At 34.8% G+C, this 22,500-nt stretch overlaps 1 protein-coding gene across 1 annotated transcript in view; it reads left to right on the top strand.

The window, feature by feature from the left end:
- The window catches only part of slc2a9l2 (solute carrier family 2 member 9, like 2), a 48,298-nt gene that overhangs the window by 3,172 nt on the left and 22,626 nt on the right, over positions 1 to 22,500 (top strand). Inside the window, exons 2-4 of the mRNA XM_073820243.1 lie at positions 1,824 to 1,984; positions 15,743 to 15,867; positions 17,796 to 17,941. Of these exons, the coding sequence (XP_073676344.1) occupies positions 1,824 to 1,984; positions 15,743 to 15,867; positions 17,796 to 17,941 (432 nt within the window). The remainder of the gene's footprint in view (positions 1 to 1,823; positions 1,985 to 15,742; positions 15,868 to 17,795; positions 17,942 to 22,500) is intronic.

Raw genomic sequence — 22,500 nt, 5'->3', positions numbered from 1 at the left:
GATAGTTGTTCATGAGTCCCTTGTTTGTCCTGAACACTTAAACTGTCTGCTGTTCTTCAGAAAAGTCCTTCAGCTCCCACAAATTCTGTTTTTCCAGCATTTTTTGTGCATTTGAACTCTTTCCAACAATGACTGTATGATTTTGAGATCCATCTTTTGACACTGAGGACAACTGAGAGACTCATATGCAACTATTACAGAAGGTTCAAACACTCACTGATGCTCCAGAAGAAGAAAAAACACGCATTAAGAGCCGGGGGGTGAAAACTTTTGAACAGAATGGAGATGTGTACATTTTTCTTATTTTGCCTAAATATCATATTTTTTTCATTTAGTACTGCCCCTTAGAAGCTACAGAAGATAGTTACATGTTTCCCCGAAGACAAAATGAGTTAAATTTACCCTGATCTGATTTACCCAAATTCAAAAAGTTTTCACCCCCCGGCTCTTAATGCATGGTTTTCCTTCTGGAGCATCAGTGAGTGTTTGAACCTTCTGTAATAGTTGCATATGAGTCCCTCAGTTGTCCTCAGTGTCAAAAGATGGATCTCAAAATCATACAGTCATTGTTGGAAAGGGTTCAAATGCACAAAAATGCTGGAAAACCAAAGAATGGATTTTCCTGAAGAACAGCAGACAGTTTAACTGTTCAGGACAAACAAGGGACTCATGAACAACTATCACTAAACAAAAAAACACAGCTGTGGATCATTCAGGGAACAACACAGTATTATGAATCAAGGGGGTGTAAACTTTTTATAATTTCAACTATTGTTTTCTCTTGTGGACTATATGTAAACAGATTTTATGTGAAATATCTTATTCAGGTCAGTACTAAATAAACAACAACATGCATTTTACATGATCCCTCTTATTTTGGCCAAATATTAACATTTTGCAGATTATGAAAGGGGGATGTAAACTTTTGAGCTCTCATTAGTTTGGCTGGTCAGAGAGTGGCGTGTAGCACAGTGTTGTTTTTGACAACCATCTTAGATTTAGTCTTAGTCTTTTGGACTAAAATGCTTATTAGTTTTAGTCAAATTTTAGTCACTTCTGAATGTGATAGTTTTAGTCCAATTTTAGTCGTCGAAAAGTCAAAAAGGTTTTAGTCTAGTTTTAGTCAAAAAAGGGGAAAAAGTCTTTTAACAAATGAATGTAGGTCAGTAAGTATTTTGCTGTTGGCTAGTGTCACTTATAAGTTGTGAATATAGCAGATCTATAGTTCAACACAATGTGAGCTTCCGGATCGACTATTTTCACCAATAATTACAATAATGAAGGAATGGTTTTAGACATAAAAGACATATATTTGAAATACACCCATAGGTCCTCTCACCGTTTGCGACCACCCATCATGGTTAATCGTCTGTCTGTCTGTCTGAGTGACAACAATGTGACAAGTTGAGCGTAACCAAACAAGGATGGAATGCTAAAACGGCTTGCCATACTAGTATGGCAAAGAGTATTTAATGCTAAAATGGCTTGCCATAGCGGCAGATACTTTTTAAGTTTTAATTGGCATGCACAATAAGCAGAAATGTCATGCATTTTAAACGTCTGACGGACCACCCACTAACATTTTCGTCTATTCTCGTCTCGCCAACGAAAACTCACACACGTCTCGTCATGTTTTAGTCATCAACGAGCCATTTTTATCTCGTCGTCGTCTCGTTATCGTCATGAAAAAAAGTCAACGAAATGATTTCGTCATCGTCATCGTTGACGAAAACAACACTGGTGTAGCGTGTCGAAGGTCATGTGAGTGTGGTGTACCCAAGTGTCACATTGATCCGTCTCTCTCTCTCTCTCTCTCTCTGCAGTACATAAAGGCCTTCTACAACAAGACGTGGATCGATCGCTATAATGAGCCCATCGGAGACGGGACGGTCACCCTGCTCTGGTCCATCACGGTGTCCATCTTTGCCATCGGTGGTCTGGTGGGGGCGCTGACGGTCTCCTTCCTCATCAAAGTGTTGGGCAGGTGAGACTCCAGCACAATGATACTCTAGTGATAAACAATTCAACACAGTTTAGTTCTGTTGTGGTTTTGATTGACAGTCGGACCTCTGCTGTGTGCTCAGGCCAATTATGTAAACATATGCAAATGAGATGTAAATGAGCTAATGAGTCATTTTCATGTTGTGTTTGATGTCGAGCTTGTGTCGGTAGGTTGGTTTACGGTTAGTCATTTCCTGCCGGCATAGGTGCACTTATGAGACGTCTTAACTGGACTGGAATCTAATGCAGCATCACATGCATCTAGATAAGACAGTCCCAGAATGCACTGCAGCGGACACAGTGAAACAATGGAGAGTAGAGTTGAGTCTGACAGCAGCACTGATTGCTCTAGTTCAGGTTGATAGATTCATGAGTGCTCCAGAGTTTACAGTCATCTGACATCTACATCTGTTGGATCGTGTGATTGTATGTGTGTGATGACAGTGTTGTCATGTCGTGGTGTTTATAAGGACTGCTGTGTGTTTGTGACACATGTACATGTATGTTGTGCTGGGCTCATCAGAACACTGGTCACGCTGCATTAGGAGACACACACACACACACACACACACACACACACACACACACACACACACACACACACACATAAACTCGCTCTGAAGGGTGTTTAACAGGAAGCTGTTCGCTGGATGGAGCCGTTTCAACACTCATTATTTCCCAGGGGAAAATGTTTACCTGCATCATCTGGACACAGGATCAGCTGCAGCAGAAACTTCTGATGATCACAGTCCACACTATACATCCACTATATCTGTCCATCTGTTCTCTCGTCTGTCTGTCACACACACACACACACACACACACACACACACACACACACACACACACACACACACACACACACACACACACACAGGGGCCTTTATGAATGAGATTATTTGTTTGAGGAGAATGTGACACACCTGTTTATTACGACTGCGTTTTAGTACCACATAAAAAAAATCTATGATTACAAGATTAAAGTAGTAATATTTCAAGAATAAAGTCGAAATACTACAAGAATAAAGTCGTAATATTTTGAGAATAAAGTCAAAATATTTCAAGAATAAACTCGAAATTACAAGAATGAAGTCGAAATATTTTAAGAATAAAGTCAAAATTAAGGAAAATAATTCATGCAAGGCAAGGCAAGTTTATTTATATAGCACATTTCATATACAATGGTAATTCAAAGTGCTGTACATAAGAGGAATTAAAATCATAATATAAAAATCATAAAAATTTGTAATAATAATCACAACAATAAAAACAGAAGATTTAAGAACATTTAAAATTATTTAAAAATTGATTTAAAATTAATTAAAACTAAACTAAAATGATTAAAGTTAATATTTTGAGAGTATATTCTTACGATGCTGTTTTAGTGCCACATTAAAAAAAAATCTTACGATTAAAAGTTGGAATATTTCAACTTTATTCTCAAAATATTACAACTTTATCCTTGTAATTTCGACTTTTTTCTTGAAATATTTCGACTTTATTCTCGTAGAATTTCGACTTTATTCTCGTAGTATTTCGACTTTATTCTCGTAATATTTCGACTTTACTCTCGTAGTATTTTGACTTTATTCTCGTAGTATTTCGACTTTATTCTCGTAGTATTTCGACTTTACTCGTAGTATTTCGACTTTATTCTCGTAATATTTCGACTTTACTCGTAGTATTTCGACTTTACTCTCGTAGTATTTCGACTTTACTCTCGTAGTGTTTCGACTTTACTCTCGTAATATTTCGACTTTACTCTCGTAGTATTTTGACTTTATTCTCGTAGTATTTCGACTTTATTCTCGTAGTATTTCGACTTTACTCGTAGTATTTCGACTTTATTCTCGTAATATTTCGACTTTACTCGTAGTATTTCGACTTTACTCTCGTAGTATTTCGACTTTACTCTCGTAGTATTTCGACTTTATTCTCGTAGTATTTCGACTTTATTCTCGTAGTATTTCGACTTTACTCGTAGTATTTTGACTTTATTCTCGTAGTATTTCGACTTTATTCTCGTAGTATTTCGACTTTACTCGTAGTATTTTGACTTTATTCTCGTAGTATTTCGACTTTATTCTCGTAGTATTTCGACTTTATTCTCGTAGTATTTCGACTTTACTCGTAGTATTTCGACTTTATTCTCGTAATATTTCGACTTTACTCGTAGTATTTCGACTTTATTCTCGTAATATTTCGACTTTACTCTCGTAGTATTTCGACTTTACTCTCGTAGTATTTCGACTTTACTCGTAGTATTTTGACTTTATTCTCGTAGTATTTTGACTTTATTCTCGTAGTATTTCGACTTTACTCTCGTAGTATTTTGACTTTATTCTCGTAGTATTTTGACTTTATTCTCGTAGTATTTCGACTTTATTCTCGTAGTATTTCGACTTTATTCTCGTAGTATTTCGACTTTACTCGTAGTATTTCGACTTTATTCTCGTAATATTTCGACTTTACTCGTAGTATTTCGACTTTATTCTCGTAATATTTCGACTTTACTCTCGTAGTATTTCGACTTTACTCTCGTAGTATTTCGACTTTATTCTCGTAGTATTTCGACTTTATTCTCGTAATATTTCGACTTTACTCGTAGTATTTCGACTTTATTCTCGTAATATTTCAACTTTACTCATAGTATTTCGACTTTACTCTCGTAGTATTTCGACTTTATTCTCGTAATATTTCGACTTTACTCTCGTAGTATTTCGACTTTACTCTCGTAGTATTTCGACTTTACTCTCGTAGTATTTCGACTTTACTCGTAGTATTTTGACTTTATTCTCGTAGTATTTTGACTTTATTCTCGTAGTATTTCGACTTTACTCGTAGTATTTTGACTTTATTCTCGTAGTATTTTGACTTTATTCTCGTAGTATTTCGACTTTATTCTCGTAGTATTTCGACTTTACTCGTAGTATTTCGACTTTATTCTCGTAATATTTCGACTTTACTCGTAGTATTTCGACTTTATTCTCGTAATATTTCGACTTTACTCTCGTAGTATTTCGACTTTACTCTCGTAGTATTTCGACTTTATTCTCGTAGTATTTCGACTTTATTCTCGTAATATTTCGACTTTACTCGTAGTATTTCGACTTTATTCTCGTAATATTTCAACTTTACTCGTAGTATTTCGACTTTACTCTCGTAGTATTTCGACTTTACTCTCGTAGTATTTCGACTTTATTCTCGTAATATTTCGACTTTACTCGTAGTATTTCGACTTTATTCTCGTAATATTTCAACTTTACTCGTAATATTTCGACTTTACTCGTAGTATTTCGACTTTATTCTCGTAATATTTCAACTTTACTCTCGTAGTATTTCGACTTTACTCGTAGTATTTCGACTTTATTCTCGTAATATTTCGACTTTACTCGTAGTATTTCGACTTTACTCTCGTAGTATTTCGACTTTACTCTCGTAGTATTTCGACTTTATTCTCGTAGTATTTCGACTTTATTCTCGTAGTATTTCGACTTTACTCGTAGTATTTTGACTTTATTCTCGTAGTATTTCGACTTTATTCTCGTAGTATTTTGACTTTATTCTCGTAGTATTTCGACTTTATTCTCGTAGTATTTCGACTTTACTCGTAGTATTTTGACTTTATTCTCGTAGTATTTCGACTTTATTCTCGTAGTATTTCGACTTTACTCGTAGTATTTTGACTTTATTCTCGTAGTATTTTGACTTTATTCTCGTAGTATTTCGACTTTATTCTCGTAGTATTTCGACTTTACTCGTAGTATTTCGACTTTATTCTCGTAATATTTCGACTTTACTCGTAGTATTTCGACTTTATTCTCGTAATATTTCGACTTTACTCTCGTAGTATTTCGACTTTACTCTCGTAGTATTTCGACTTTATTCTCGTAGTATTTCGACTTTATTCTCGTAATATTTCGACTTTACTCGTAGTATTTCGACTTTATTCTCGTAATATTTCAACTTTACTCATAGTATTTCGACTTTACTCTCGTAGTATTTCGACTTTATTCTCGTAATATTTCGACTTTACTCGTAGTATTTCGACTTTATTCTCGTAATATTTCGACTTTACTCTCGTAGTATTTCGACTTTACTCTCGTAGTATTTCGACTTTACTCTCGTAGTATTTCGACTTTACTCGTAGTATTTTGACTTTATTCTCGTAGTATTTTGACTTTATTCTCGTAGTATTTCGACTTTACTCGTAGTATTTTGACTTTATTCTCGTAGTATTTTGACTTTATTCTCGTAGTATTTCGACTTTATTCTCGTAGTATTTCGACTTTACTCGTAGTATTTCGACTTTATTCTCGTAATATTTCGACTTTACTCGTAGTATTTCGACTTTATTCTCGTAATATTTCGACTTTACTCTCGTAATATTTCGACTTTACTCTCGTAGTATTTCGACTTTATTCTCGTAGTATTTCGACTTTATTCTCGTAATATTTCGACTTTACTCGTAGTATTTCGACTTTATTCTCGTAATATTTCAACTTTACTCGTAGTATTTCGACTTTATTCTCGTAATATTTCGACTTTACTCGTAGTATTTCGACTTTATTCTCGTAATATTTCGACTTTACTCTCGTAGTATTTCGACTTTACTCTCGTAGTATTTCGACTTTACTCTCGTAGTATTTTGACTTTATTCTCGTAGTATTTCGACTTTACTCATAGTATTTCGACTTTATTCTCGTAATATTTCAACTTTACTCTCGTAGTATTTCGACTTTACTCTCGTAGTATTTCGACTTTACTCTCATAATATTTCAACTTTACTCGTAGTATTTCGACTTTATTCTCGTAATATTTCGACTTTACTCTCGTAGTATTTCGACTTTACTCTCGTAGTATTTCGACTTTACTCTCATAATATTTCAACTTTACTCGTAGTATTTCGACTTTATTCTCGTAATATTTCGACTTTACTCGTAGTATTTCGACTTTATTCTCGTAATATTTCAACTTTACTCTCGTAGTATTTCGACTTTACTCTCGTAGTATTTCGACTTTACTCTCATAATATTTCAACTTTACTCGTAGTATTTCGACTTTATTCTCGTAATATTTCGACTTTACTCTCGTAGTATTTCGACTTTACTCTCGTAGTATTTCGACTTTACTCTCGTAGTATTTCGACTTTATTCTTGTAGTATTTCAACTTTATTCTTGTAGTATTTCGACTTTATTCTCGTAATAATTCGACTTTACTCTCGTAGTATTTCGACTTTATTCTCGTAATAATTCGACTTTACTCTCGTAGTATTTCGACTTTACTCTCGTAGTATTTTGACTTTATTTTCGTAGTATTTCGACTTTACTCTCGTAGTATTCCGACTTTATTCTCGTAGTATTTCGACTTTACTCTCGTAGTATTCCGACTTTATTCTCGTAGTATTTCGACTTTACTCTCGTAGTATTTCGACTTTACTCTCGTAGTATTTCGACTTTATTTTCGTAGTATTTCGACTTTACTCTCGTAGTATTTCGACTTTATTTTCATAGTATTTCGACTTTACTCTCGTAGTATTTCGACTTTACTCTCGTAGTATTTCGACTTTATTTTCGTAGTATTTCGACTTTACTCTCGTAGTATTTCGACTTTATTCTCGTAATAATTCAACTTTACTCTCGTAGTATTTCGACTTTACTCATAGTATTTCGACTTTACTCTCGTAGTTTTTCGACTTTACTCATAGTATTTCGACTCTACTCTCGTAGTATTTCGACTTTACTCATAGTATTTCGACTTTACTCTCGTAGTATTTCGACTTTACTCGTAGTATTTCGACTTTACTCTCGTAGTATTTTGACTTTATTCTCGTAGTATTTCGACTTTACTCTCATAGTATTTCGACTTTACTCTCGTAGTATTTCGACTTTACTCTCGTAGTATTTCGACTTTACTCTCGTAGTATTTCGACTTTACTCGTAGTATTTCGACTTTACTCTCGTAGTATTTCGACTTTACTCGTAGTATTTCGACTTTACTCTCGTAGTATTTTGACTTTATTCTCGTAGTATTTCGACTTTATTCTCGTAGTATTTCGACTTTACTCTCGTAGTATTTCGACTTTACTCTCATAGTATTTCGACTTTACTCTCATAGTATTTCGACTTTACTCTCGTAGTATTTCGACTTTACTCTCGTAGTATTTCGAATTTACTCTCGTAGTATTTCGACTTTACTCATAGTATTTCGACTTTACTCTCATAGTATTTCAACTTTACTCTCGTAGTATTTCAACTTTACTCTCGTAGTATTTCGACTTTACTCTCGTAGTATTTCGACTTTACTCTCGTAGTATTTTGACTTTACTCTCGTAGTATTTCGACTTTACTCTCATAGTATTTTGACTTTACTCTCGTAGTATTTCGACTTTACTCTCATAGTATTTCGACTTTACTCTCGTAGTATTTTGACTTTACTCTCGTAGTATTTCGACTTTACTCTCATAGTATTTTGACTTTACTCTCGTAGTATTTCGACTTTACTCTCGTAGTATTTCGACTTTACTCTCATAGTATTTTGACTTTACTCTCGTAGTATTTCGACTTTACTCTCATAGTATTTTGACTTTACTCTCATAGTATTTCGACTTTACTCTCATAGTATTTCGACTTTACTCTCGTAGTATTTCGACTTTACTCTCGTAGTATTTCGACTTTACTCGTAGTATTTCGACTTTACTCTCGTAGTATTTCGACTTTATTCTCGTAGTATTTTGACTTTACTCTCGTAGTATTTCGACTTTACTCTTGTAGTATTTCGACTTTACTCTCGTAGTATTTCGACTTTACTCTTGTAGTATTTTGACTTTACTCTCGTAGTATTTCGACTTTACTCTTGTAGTATTTTGACTTTACTCTCGTAGTATTTCGACTTTACTCTCGTAGTATTTTGACTTTATTCTCGTAGTATTTTGACTTTACTCTCGTAGTATTTCGACTTTACTCTCGTAGTATTTTGACTTTACTCTCGTAGTATTTTGACTTTACTCTTGTAGTATTTCGACTTTACTCTCGTAGTATTTTGACTTTACTCGTAGTATTTCGACTTTACTCTCGTAGTATTTCGACTTTACTCTCGTAGTATTTTGACTTTATTCTCGTAGTATTTCGACTTTACTCTCGTAGTATTTTGACTTTACTCGTAGTATTTCGACTTTACTCTCGTAGTATTTTGACTTTATTCTCGTAGTATTTCGACTTTACTCTCGTAGTATTTTGACTTTACTCTTGTAGTATTTCGACTTTACTCTCGTAGTATTTTGACTTTACTCTCGTAGTATTTCGACTTTATTCTCGTAGTATTTTGACTTTACTCTCGTAGTATTTCGACTTTACTCTCGTAGTATTTTGACTTTACTCTTGTAGTATTTCAACTTTACTCTCGTAGTATTTTGACTTTACTCGTAGTATTTCGACTTTACTCTCGTAGTATTTTGACTTTATTCTCGTAGTATTTTGACTTTACTCTCGTAGTATTTCGACTTTACTCTTGTAGTATTTCAACTTTACTCTCGTAGTATTTCGACTTTACTCTCGTAGTATTTCGACTTTACTCTCGTAGTATTTCGACTTTACTCATAGTATTTCGACTTTACTCTCATAGTATTTCGACTTTACTCTCATAGTATTTCGACTTTACTCTCGTAGTATTTCGACTTTACTCTCGTAGTATTTTGACTTTACTCTCGTAGTATTTCAACTTTACTCTCGTAGTATTTTGACTTTACTCTCGTAGTATTTTGACTTTACTCGTAGTATTTCGACTTTACTCTCGTAGTATTTTGACTTTATTCTCGTAGTATTTTGACTTTACTCTCGTAGTATTTCGACTTTACTCTCGTAGTATTTCGACTTTACTCTCGTAGTATTTCGACTTTACTCTCGTAGTATTTTGACTTTACTCTCGTAGTATTTTGACTTTACTCTCGTAGTATTTCGACTTTACTCTCGTAGTATTTCGACTTTACTCTCGTAGTATTTTGACTTTACTCTCGTAGTATTTCGACTTTACTCTCGTAGTATTTCGACTTTACTCTCGTAGTATTTCGACTTTACTCTCGTAGTATTTCGACTTTACTCATAGTATTTCAACTTTACTCTCGTAGTATTTCGACTTTACTCTTGTAGTATTTCAACTTTACTCTCGTAGTATTTCGACTTTACTCTCGTAGTATTTCGACTTTACTCATAGTATTTCGACTTTACTCTCGTAGTATTTCGACTTTACTCTTGTAGTATTTCAACTTTACTCTCGTAGTATTTCGACTTTACTCTCGTAGTATTTCGACTTTACTCTCGTAGTATTTCGACTTTACTCTCGTAGTATTTCGACTTTACTCATAGTATTTCGACTTTACTCTCATAGTATTTCGACTTTACTCTCGTAGTATTTCGACTTTACTCTCGTAGTATTTTGACTTTATTCTCGTAGTATTTCGACTTTACTCTCGTAGTATTTTGACTTTACTCTTGTAGTATTTCGACTTTACTCTCGTAGTATTTTGACTTTACTCTCGTAGTATTTCGACTTTATTCTCGTAGTATTTTGACTTTACTCTCGTAGTATTTCGACTTTACTCTCGTAGTATTTTGACTTTACTCTTGTAGTATTTCAACTTTACTCTCGTAGTATTTTGACTTTACTCGTAGTATTTCGACTTTACTCTCGTAGTATTTTGACTTTATTCTCGTAGTATTTTGACTTTACTCTCGTAGTATTTCGACTTTACTCTTGTAGTATTTCAACTTTACTCTCGTAGTATTTCGACTTTACTCTCGTAGTATTTCGACTTTACTCTCGTAGTATTTCGACTTTACTCATAGTATTTCGACTTTACTCTCATAGTATTTCGACTTTACTCTCATAGTATTTCGACTTTACTCTCGTAGTATTTCGACTTTACTCTCGTAGTATTTTGACTTTACTCTCGTAGTATTTCAACTTTACTCTCGTAGTATTTTGACTTTACTCTCGTAGTATTTTGACTTTACTCGTAGTATTTCGACTTTACTCTCGTAGTATTTTGACTTTATTCTCGTAGTATTTTGACTTTACTCTCGTAGTATTTCGACTTTACTCTTGTAGTATTTCGACTTTACTCTTGTAGTATTTCGACTTTACTCTCGTAGTATTTCGACTTTACTCTCGTAGTATTTCGACTTTACTCTCGTAGTATTTCGACTTTACTCATAGTATTTCGACTTTACTCTCATAGTATTTCGACTTTACTCTCGTAGTATTTCGACTTTACTCTCGTAGTATTTTGACTTTACTCTCGTAGTATTTTGACTTTACTCTCGTAGTATTTTGACTTTACTCTCGTAGTATTTTGACTTTACTCTCGTAGTATTTCGACTTTACTCTCGTAGTATTTCGACTTTACTCTCGTAGTATTTCGACTTTACTCTTGTAGTATTTCAACTTTACTCTCGTAGTATTTCGACTTTACTCTCGTAGTATTTCGACTTTACTCTCGTAGTATTTCGACTTTACTCATAGTATTTCAACTTTACTCTCGTAGTATTTCGACTTTACTCTTGTAGTATTTCAACTTTACTCTCGTAGTATTTCGACTTTACTCTCGTAGTATTTCGACTTTACTCATAGTATTTCGACTTTACTCTCGTAGTATTTCGACTTTACTCTTGTAGTATTTCAACTTTACTCTCGTAGTATTTCGACTTTACTCTCGTAGTATTTCGACTTTACTCTCGTAGTATTTCGACTTTACTCATAGTATTTCAACTTTACTCTCGTAGTATTTTGACTTTACTCTCGTAGTATTTTGACTTTACTCTCGTAGTATTTTGACTTTACTCTCGTAGTATTTTGACTTTACTCTCGTAGTATTTCGACTTTACTCTCGTAGTATTTTGACTTTACTCTCGTAGTATTTCGACTTTACTCTCGTAGTATTTCAACTTTACTCTTGTAGTATTTCAACTTTACTCTCGTAGTATTTTGACTTTACTCTCGTAGTATTTTGACTTTACTCTCGTAGTATTTCGACTTTACTCTCGTAGTATTTCGACTTTACTCTTGTAGTATTTCAACTTTACTCTCGTAGTATTTCGACTTTACTCTCGTAGTATTTCGACTTTACTCTCGTAGTATTTCGACTTTACTCATAGTATTTCGACTTTACTCTCATAGTATTTCGACTTTACTCTCGTAGTATTTTGACTTTACTCTCGTAGTATTTCGACTTTACTCTCGTAGTATTTTGACTTTACTCTCGTAGTATTTCGACTTTACTCTCGTAGTATTTCGACTTTACTCGTAGTATTTCGACTTTACTCTCGTAGTATTTTGACTTTATTCTCGTAGTATTTCGACTTTACTCATAGTATTTCGACTTTACTCTCGTAGTATTTCGACTTTACTCTTGTAGTATTTCGACTTTACTCTCGTAGTATTTCGACTTTACTCGTAGTATTTCGACTTTACTCTCGTAGTATTTCGACTTTACTCTCGTAGTATTTCGACTTTACTCTCGTAGTATTTCGACTTTACTCTTGTAGTATTTTGACTTTACTCTCGTAGTATTTCGACTTTACTGTCGTAGTATTTCGACTTTACTCTCGTAGTATTTCGACTTTACTCTCGTAGTATTTCGACTTTACTCTCGTAGTATTTCGACTTTACTCTCATAGTATTTCGACTTTACTCTCGTAGTATTTCGACTTTATTCTCATAGTATTTCGACTTTACTCTCGTAGTATTTCGACTTTATTCTCATAATTTAGAATTTATTCTCGAAATATTATGAATTTAATCTCGTAATCTTAGATTTTCTTTATTTGTAACATGGCACTAAAACGCCATCGTAGTTTATGGTATGTTGTCATCGTATTTAGTTTTTATTTTCGTCTGAACCTTTAACCGCAGAGCATGTGTGTTTGTGAATATGAATAATTAGTCTGAAGCTCCTCATGAATCTCTGGAGTAAACATCAGTCTGGGTTTGAGAAGATCATTTCTGATCATAGATTCCCTATAGCAGGGTTCAAACCTTTAACCTCTGACTCAGTCCCTCACCCGAAAGCGCTAGATTACAAAGAGGAAATTCTCCTGCAAACGACTTGTGAGTCTTCACATGTATGTTTAATGTGTGTGGGCGAGAGTCTGTTTGTCTGCACTGGATCTAGTCGATGTGTATTGGGTGTTTTGACCCGTCAGTCACGACCTGAAGCTCCTCTGACACTGAGATGAGTCTGCAGTGCATTCTGGGTTTTACTTGAATTATAGACAAACGTGAGCTTGTTTTTACTTAATCCTCACTAGTCCTAGTGCTGCTCTACTGTGTGTCTGTGTGTGTGTTTATATGAGTGAGTGTGTGTGTGTGTGTGTGTGTGTGTGTGTGTGTGTGTGTGTGTGTGTGTGTGTGTCGCCCTGCAGCGTTTGTGCTCAGATCATGGAGAGTGTGCTGTTACTCCAGTGATCAGACACACTGTGTTCACCTGCTGGACCACAAAACATGTCCATACAGTATCATCATCATCATCATCATCATCATCATCATCATTTTTTATTCCTGTCATGAAAATGCATTATTTGTACAAGGCACATACAATTATAGTACAGTATAGGACATTATAGTTGTATATATGCAGTATAGTAATGCCCTAGCAACCACACTGCAAAATTACACACACACACACACACACACACACACACACACACACACACACACACACTTGCACATGACGTCAGCTTTGGACTGAAGTGGAACAGCGTGTGTCCAAAATAGCAGCGTGTGATTTACTCGACATAGACTGAAATCCCTGTGGAATGCTGGTAGTCCGTGTTTAAATCCAAAGCGGCGAGAAACTCCAGATCTTACAGAGATAACCGCATGAGCGCCACAGCTGAACCTGAGCGCGGATCAGTGGATCTTCTGACAGGTGACGGACGCATCTGTAGCCCACAAACACACAGCGGATTTACAGACTCAAACCCCAGAAACGCTGCCAGTCACTCAATGACCGAACACACACTCATAAACACACACACACACACACACACACACACACACACACACAAACACACACACATAAACACACACACTCACGGCTGATTTATCATTCCAGAGCAGCGTTGAGTCAGGAATGGCTGCAGGATGTGATCAGATCTGACCGTCATTCAGCACAAACTGTCCTGCTGTATGTAAACATTAATCTCTCTTTTTATTCTGGAAAACCAGAGAACAACCGTCTGACATTTATTACATTTCAGAGACGAGATTCATAACATTTATTATCATCTGAACCCCTTGAAGTCTCCCTGAGATTTTAAATTAATATTTCCATAATTTAGCAGCACATTCACATGTTCAGAATTCTCTGATGATCTGATTAATGATCAAATGATTTATTCATTTTAATTAGACATTAATTGATTTAACATATATTGGTTTAATATTTCAGTAGTTTAATGCAGGTAAACACATTTTTAAGATGTCATGTTTTTTTTTTTCAAGTGTTAAATCCTAAAATGAATGTCAGTTGTACATTTGTATGATTTAATTCGTATTTTAATAATTTAACAACACATTCTATTGTTTAGGATTCTCTGGTGTCAGTTAAAGGAGTAGTTCACTTCCAGAACAAAAATGTACAGATAATGTACTCACCCTCTTGTCATCCAAGTTCATGTCTTTCTTTCTTCAGATGAAAGAAATGTTGTTGTTTTTTTGAGGACAACATTTCAGGATTTCTCTCCATATAGTGGACTTCTATGGTGTCCTGAGTTTGAACTTCCAAAATGCAGTTTAAATGCAGCTTCAAACGACTCTAAAGGGTCTTATCTAGTGAAACAATCTGTCATTTTCTTGAATAAATGAATATTTCTATACTTTTTAACCTCATATGCTTGTCTTGTCTCTGTGATGCGCATGTGTACTCATTTTCTCATTTTCTCTTCCATCTTCAAAATCATCCTCCATCGCTGCAGAAATACAGACCCAGTGTTTACAAAGTGAACGTGCAAAGAAAGCGATGGCACGAAACACAACGTTAAAGACATTTTATGTTAAAATGACGCGTATGAATATATTTTCGGTTTATTATGAAACTGTGGCGGGCCGCCACACTCTAGTTAATGAGTGGGAAACACTGTCTTGGATGACAAGGGGGTGAGTACATTATCTGTACTGTATTCTGAAAGTGAACTACTCCTTTAATGGTCGCATGGCTTACAGCTAAACAAATAGATATTTAGTGTTTTGTGATTGTGTTTATTTTAATGATGTGATGGTTATGAGCTCAGCACAGGTGGCAGTCGTCATGGAGACGGCGGAGAGCAGATGAGCGGTCAGTGTCTGTCAGAGATCATCAGTGTCTGTGCGGCGCCGTGGAATAATTCAGAACAACAGCAGCACAGACAGACGACCTCACAGACTCCAAACCTGTGCTTCTGTTTATGTGTGCCTCATAGAGCGTCACTGTGCCGTTGCTAGGGTGTCGTGTGTGGTTGCTAGGTGTTTTTGCCCTATCTCAGTGTTCAGGGGTAGATTCGGCTCAGTTTGATCGTCCAGCAGATATCACAGTATGTCAGTTCAATGCTCTCAGATGTTCCTCAGGGTTGGAGATTGCCATTGTGTGGTTCATAAAGAGATTCAGGGCTCTGACTGTCATTTTCAGCTCATATTCACCATCACTGTTAGTAAAGTATGATAATTGTTTTAAATAATAATAATAACAATAGGTGTGTGTTTGTGCAGGAAAGGAACTCTTCTGGCCAATAACGCTCTGGCTCTGATCGCTGCGCTCCTATTGGCTCTGGGAGAGATGGCCGGATCCTTTGAGATGCTCATCATTGGTCGATTTATCATCGGCATGGATTCAGGTTAGTCCTGATTGGCTGCAGGAGAAAATGTCAGATAATCAGCCAACCACAGTAAAACAGCGTATGAGCGCACAAAACAAACAGTGTTTAGTTTCTGAATGAATCCGCGTTTTGAATGAATCGTGTGAACCAATGATTCAAAAGCCCATTCATAAAGTGAGCCATTTACTTCATTCCTGATTGAATCAGCCATTGGAACTAAACGAAAGACTCAGAGACATTTACCGCCACCTACTGGCAGATTTAGTTTCTTATTTACAGTATCTTTTCATTAAAAAAGTAATAATAATAAAAACTAGATGAAAAGTTGGCATGAGAAAGCCTGATTAGAAAGTTTAAAAAAGTTGTAGAAGTTTTTCAGTCTGAAAAAATAAAGTTTAAAAGCTAGCATGATTAACAAATTACTAACATGTTGCTAGCATGTTGCTAACATGATTAGCATGTTGCTAGTATGTTTTTAGCATGATTATCATGTTGTTAGCATGTTTCTAGCATGTTTCTAACACGATTAGCATGCTACTAACCTGTTGCTAGCATGTTTCTAGCATGATTAGCATGTTACTGGCATATTACTAGCATGTTTCTAGCATTATTAGCATGTTTCTAGCATGATTAGCATGTTGCTGGCATGTTTTTAGCATGATTATCATGTTATCATGTTTCTAGCATGTTTCTAACATGACTAGCATGCTACTAACGTGTTGCTAGCATGTTTCTAACATGATAAGTATGCTACTAGCAAGTTTCTATCATGATTAGCAAGTTAATGGCATATTACTAGCATGTTTCTAGCATGATTAGCTTGTTGTTAGCATGTTTTTAGCATGATTAACATGTCAGCATGTTTCTAGCATTATTTACAAGTTAATACCATGTTACTGGCATGATTAGCATTTCGTTAGCATGTTTCTAACATGATTAGCATGTTACAAACGTGTTGCTAGCATGATTAGAATGTCGTTAGCATGATGTTAACATTACTACCATGATTAGCAAGTTACTAGCATGTTTTTAGCATGATTAACATGTTGTTAGCATGTTTTTAGCATGATTAACATGTTGTCAGCGTGTTTCTAGCATGATTAACATGTTGTCAGCGTGTTTCTAGCATGTTGTTAGCATGTTTCTAGTGTGTAGCTAGCATTATTAGAATGTTGCTAGCATGATGTTAGCATTACTAGCATGATTAGCATGTTTCTAACATGATTAGCATGTTACTAGTGTGTTTTTAGCACGATTAGCATTTTGATAGCATGTTTCTAGCATGATTAGCAAGTTAATACCATGTTACTGGCATGATTAGCATTTCGTTAGCATGTTTCTAACATGATTAGCATGTTACTAACATGTTGCTAGCATGATGTAAGCATTACTAGCCTGTTGTTAGCATGATCTGGTTGCTAGGCTTGGTTAGATAGATCTCAGAGCTGTAAGTTTAAACAGTATTTCAGTTAGCTGACTATCTCAAGCCAACTTACTAGAAACATTAAAGGGATAGTTCATGTTAGACGGTTGCAGCCTAGATGTTCATGTGTAATAAATTCTATGTTGAATCAAATAAAATATTTCTTTCTAAATCTACAATTTGTAATGTCTGCTTCATACTTTCTCATTTAACGCAACAATAGCTTTAAATAATGTTTCGTGGGTTTTTTTACAGTCAATCTTATTTTGTGATTAATTAGATGAATTAATCGAAACATCATGTAATTAATTAGATAAAAAATTTGAATCAGCTGACAGCCCTAATTAAAATACTTTTGTTTCTAAGTTTTAAACAAAACTCCCAAAGTCCAACATGTTCCTCCAGATGTGGACTAGAGCGTCACGCTCAGAAATAATGTAATGTCCGCTGTGTTAATACTGAGCACCACATGAGTGTCAGGAAAAGATATTAAACACAGGCCTTGTGTCTCTGTATCCGTCAGGGGTGTCTCTCAGCGTGTTGCCCATGTATCTGGGTGAGATCTCTCCTCGGCAGATCCGCGGCTCCATCGGTCAGTTTCACGCCATCTTCATCTGTCTGGGGGTTTTCATCGGGCAGCTGCTTGGACTGCCGGAGATCTTTGGACAGGTGAGTCTGCAGATGATTTAATGTTTCTAAATAATTAATAATTTATGTGTTCAAAAATATTATTACCATTTAAACAACTGTTTTCTATGTGAATATCTGGTAAACTGTAATTGATTTCTGTGCTCAAAGCTGAATTTTCAGCATCATTACTCCAGTCTTCAGTGTCACATGATCCTTCAGAAATCATTCTAATATACTGATTTGCTGCTCAACAAACATTTATGATTTTTTTATCAGTGTTGAAAACAGTTGTGCTGCAAAAATATTTCTGTAGAAACCGTGATAAACTATGATTCAATCAACGCTAAAATTGTGAAATTTTGATGTTTTTTTCCTCAAATTTCAAAATATTCAGATTTGTTATTTTCAGATTCTGATGCTTCATCCAATCATAAACACATTTGTATTTGATTCAGTCGACAAATTTATATTCATTATATAAAAATACCTTTAAAAAATTTCTTAGATTTAATTTCCATGACTTTTAAAGATGTTCCTGGTTTAATTATTAAGGATTAGGATTTTAACCATTTTCTATCCAATTATGTATTATTTCTAGAGCATCTAAATACTGTATATTCGTTTTGAAAATGGCCATGGAATTATGACATTTGATTTTCATTACTTTTCCAGGTCTAGAAATCGCATTTTTAAAATGAGGCTTCCTCACATATTCAGGTTTTCCAAGACCATGAGAATCCTGGTTCTTCAAAGACATAAAATGACAAAAAAAAATCTTGATTTTGAGTAGTTTTAGCTGATGTAATGCTTATTTTGTCTGATTTTAGTTTTAGTTCTGCCATGAAACTCTAGATGGCCAGGCTGAGGGGTCATTAACGTAACTGATGATATCACAGAATTATACGACTTGCCACAAGCTGATTGGTTCATTTTGCGTATGCAACCAATGAGCTTGCAGCTTGCAGCTATCTAAAAGGCTGGTAGCATTCACTTGGGCATTTCACAGCATGCTTTCACAGTTCCTCTGAAACCCTCCACCTTCCCCAGCTCCACCTGTATAGATCTGCTATTGGTTATTTAAAGGGATAGTTCACCCAAAAATGAAAATGTGATGTTTATCTGCTTACCCCCAGGGCATCCAAGATGTAGGTGTTTCTTCAGTAGAACACAAACAAAGATTTTTAACTCAAACCGGTGCAGTCTGTCAGCCAAATAATGGCAGTGGATGGGCACCAAACCTTTAAAATTAAAAAAAAAAAAACATGCACAGACAAATCCAAATTACACCCTGCGGCTCGTGACGATACACTGATGTCCTAAGACAGTAAAAAATGATATAAATACTGTTCAGTTTCTTGCAAAAACCGATCGTTTCGTGTCTTAAGACATCAATATATAGTCACGAGCCGCAGGGTGTAATTTGGATTTGTCTGTGCATGTTTTTTTATTTTACTTTTAAAGATTTGATAACCATTGACTGCCATTATTTGGCTGACAGACTGCACCGGTTTGAGTTAAAAATCTGTTTGTGTTCTACTGAAGAAACAAAGTCACCTACATCTTGGATGCTCTGGGGGTAAGCAGATAAACATCACATTTTCATTTTTTGGGTGAACTATCCCTTTAATGCTATTTGTGCAGCAGCAGCATGTCTTAAACACTCACAGCACTGTATCGCCATATGCTTTGGCAGTAGCGAGTTCTGTACAATAATCTACAACTACAGCAATAACCAACAGCAGCAGTGTAGCAGATCTATTCGCCAAATACATTAACATTATCATATCCATTACCATGCTAAACTTTTCCTAGAGTTGTCATGACGGAATTATAGTTAACTAAAACTAAAACCATAAAAAAAACACATTTGTGACCCTGGACCACAAAACCAGTCTTAAGTCGCTGGGGTATGTTTGTAGCAATAGGCAAAAATACATTGCATGGGTCAAAATTATAGATTTTTCTTTTATGTCAAAAATCATTAGGAAATTAAGTAAAGATCATGTTCCATGAAGATTTTTTGTAAAATTCCTACTGTAAATGTATCAAAATGTAATTTTTGATTAGTAATATGCATTGTTAAGAACCTAATTTGAACAACTTTAAAGGTGATTTTCTCAGGATTTTGATTTTTTTGCACCCTCAGATTCCAGATTTTCATATAGATGTATCTCGGCCAAATATTGTCCTATCCTAACAAGCCATACATCAATAGAAAGCTTATTTTCTGTGCTTTCATATTATATATACATCTCAGTTTTGTAAAATTGAAACTTATGACTGGTTTTGTGGTCCAGGGTCACATTTGTTACTTGAAATAAAAATAATAAAAGTGAAAAAAAAAAAAACACTACAAATTATTACAATTCTAGCCAAATAAACAACAAAAAAATCTGAATATGAAGAAAAATGTGAAATAAGATAGAAGTTAAGAGGTCTTGATGGATGTGTGCGATCAGACAGCCGTTCTGTGGGGTCGTGATCTGAAACCAGGCTGGTGTCGGTCCACATGATCGTCCAGCGGCGGTGTCAGAGCCCCAGACAGCAGAGGAGGAGTGAGCGTCTGCGGCCGGCGGTGACAGCGCTCGTCTGCGGGTCCTGCTCTTCCTCTTCCTCCTGCAGATGATGCTGGAGACTGATCCAAGGTCAAGCTGTCCTTCTCCTCAAGCTTTAACATCACACAGTCAGGATCAGTCTTATGTTATTTCAGCATCTCAACAGCTGTTTATTGTCTTTGATCAGCCAGGATTCACACTGTCTTGTGTGTGGAAGCCTCATTTTAAGAGTGTGATTTGTAGACTTGGAGAAGTCATGAAAATTCATCAAATCTGAAAACACCACAGGCATTTTTTTTATGAATATACATATTTGTCTAGTTATGCCAAGAATATTTTATTGGCATGAAATTGTGAGTAAAAGTCCTCATTCTTATTCCTCATCCAGTGAATCAGGACTGACTGCAAACGCATGCAAATTAACAAAACCTCAAAACACCATGGGCGCTTTTATAATGAATGTACGTTTGTCTAGTTGTGTCAAGCTCAATAATATTTTACTGGCTAGAAAATGAGTTAAAAGTGTAAAATAAATCCTGATCTCTATCCAGTAAAACATTAAATTTGATCATTTAAGAAGAAAATGCAGTTCTTCTGGACTTACTGGCTATGTATTCTTTCGTTTGTTGGATTGAGGGTGAAATTGGTTCATCAAGATGTTTTTATTGTTATAAATCAATAACTATGCCTATATCTGATTACATGTAATCTATACTGTAACCAGATTCTAAAAAAGTAATTAAATTATATATCGTTTTAAAATGCTCGTAATCAGACTGTAGTTGCTTTTATTGAATACATGATTGCAATACAATTGCATTACATTAAAAAACACATTAAAATGCACCAATTCACTACATCTCTTATTTAAATGTAATGCAGGGATTCACAAAGAGCTGAACCTCTTTCACTTAATATATTTACTTTTTAAAGTTAAAAATGATCACATTTGCATATCCTCTGATGTTAGTGGTCACGTGACATACAGGTAAATGAATGAAATGTTTTTTTGTAAGTGTTTATTTTAAAATGATTTATTTTAACGGACCATTTCTATGATTTAATTACTAGCTTTTTATTAAACCTTCACATTATTAATGTACTTCATGTTGATATTAACAATAAATAGAATATATCTTCGTTCTCTTTAAATTTCTATGTCAAAATATTACAATATGTTACAAGATTCTCCTGTTTAAATCAATGTGATAAACAAGGTTAAAAGTAATCTGAAAGTAGTCTGATTATATTGCTTAATGTGTGTATTGTGATGGCTTTTGTTACCGACAATAAGCTTCTTCTGCTCATCAAGGCTGCAATTATTTGACCAAAAATACAGGAAAAAACAGTAATATTGTGAAATGTTATTAGAATATAAAACAATGCTTTCTGTTGTAACATACTTTAAAATATAATTTATTCCTGTGATTCAATGCTGAATTTTCTTCGGCCAATACTCCAGTCTTCAGTGTCACATGATCCTTCAGAAATCATTCTAATATACTGATTTATTACTAGAATGATCAATGCTGGCAGCTGTTGTGCTGATGTTTTTGGAACCTGTGATACTTTTTTTAGGATTATTTGATGAATTAAGAGTTAAAAAGAACAGCATTTATTCAAAATATAAATATTTTTCTTAGTCTTTGCTATGAGTTTTTTTTTTATCAGTTTAACACATCCTTGGTGAATAACAGTATTAAATTCTTTCAAAAAAATTGAAAAAAAAAAATTCTAACCCTAACTTTTGAACAGTAGTGAATATTGTTGGAAAAGATTTCTGTTTTAAATAAATGCTGTTATTTTGAACTTTTTATTTATCAAAGAATCACAGGGTCCAAAAAAATATTAAGCAGCACAACTGTTTCCAAAGTTGATAATAAATCAGTATATTAGAATGATTTCTGATTTCTAAGGACCATGTGACACTGAAGATTGGAGTAATGATGCTGAAAATTCCGCTTTGATCACTGAAATATATTAGATTTTAATGTATATTAAAATACGGAAAAAAAATTACATTGGAATAATGTTTCACAATAT

The sequence above is a fragment of the Garra rufa genome, chromosome 16 (genome assembly GCF_049309525.1).
Source record: "Garra rufa chromosome 16, GarRuf1.0, whole genome shotgun sequence".
NCBI classification, from domain to species: Eukaryota; Metazoa; Chordata; class Actinopteri; order Cypriniformes; family Cyprinidae; genus Garra; species Garra rufa.
This window is presented reverse-complemented; position numbering and strand designations above follow the sequence as displayed.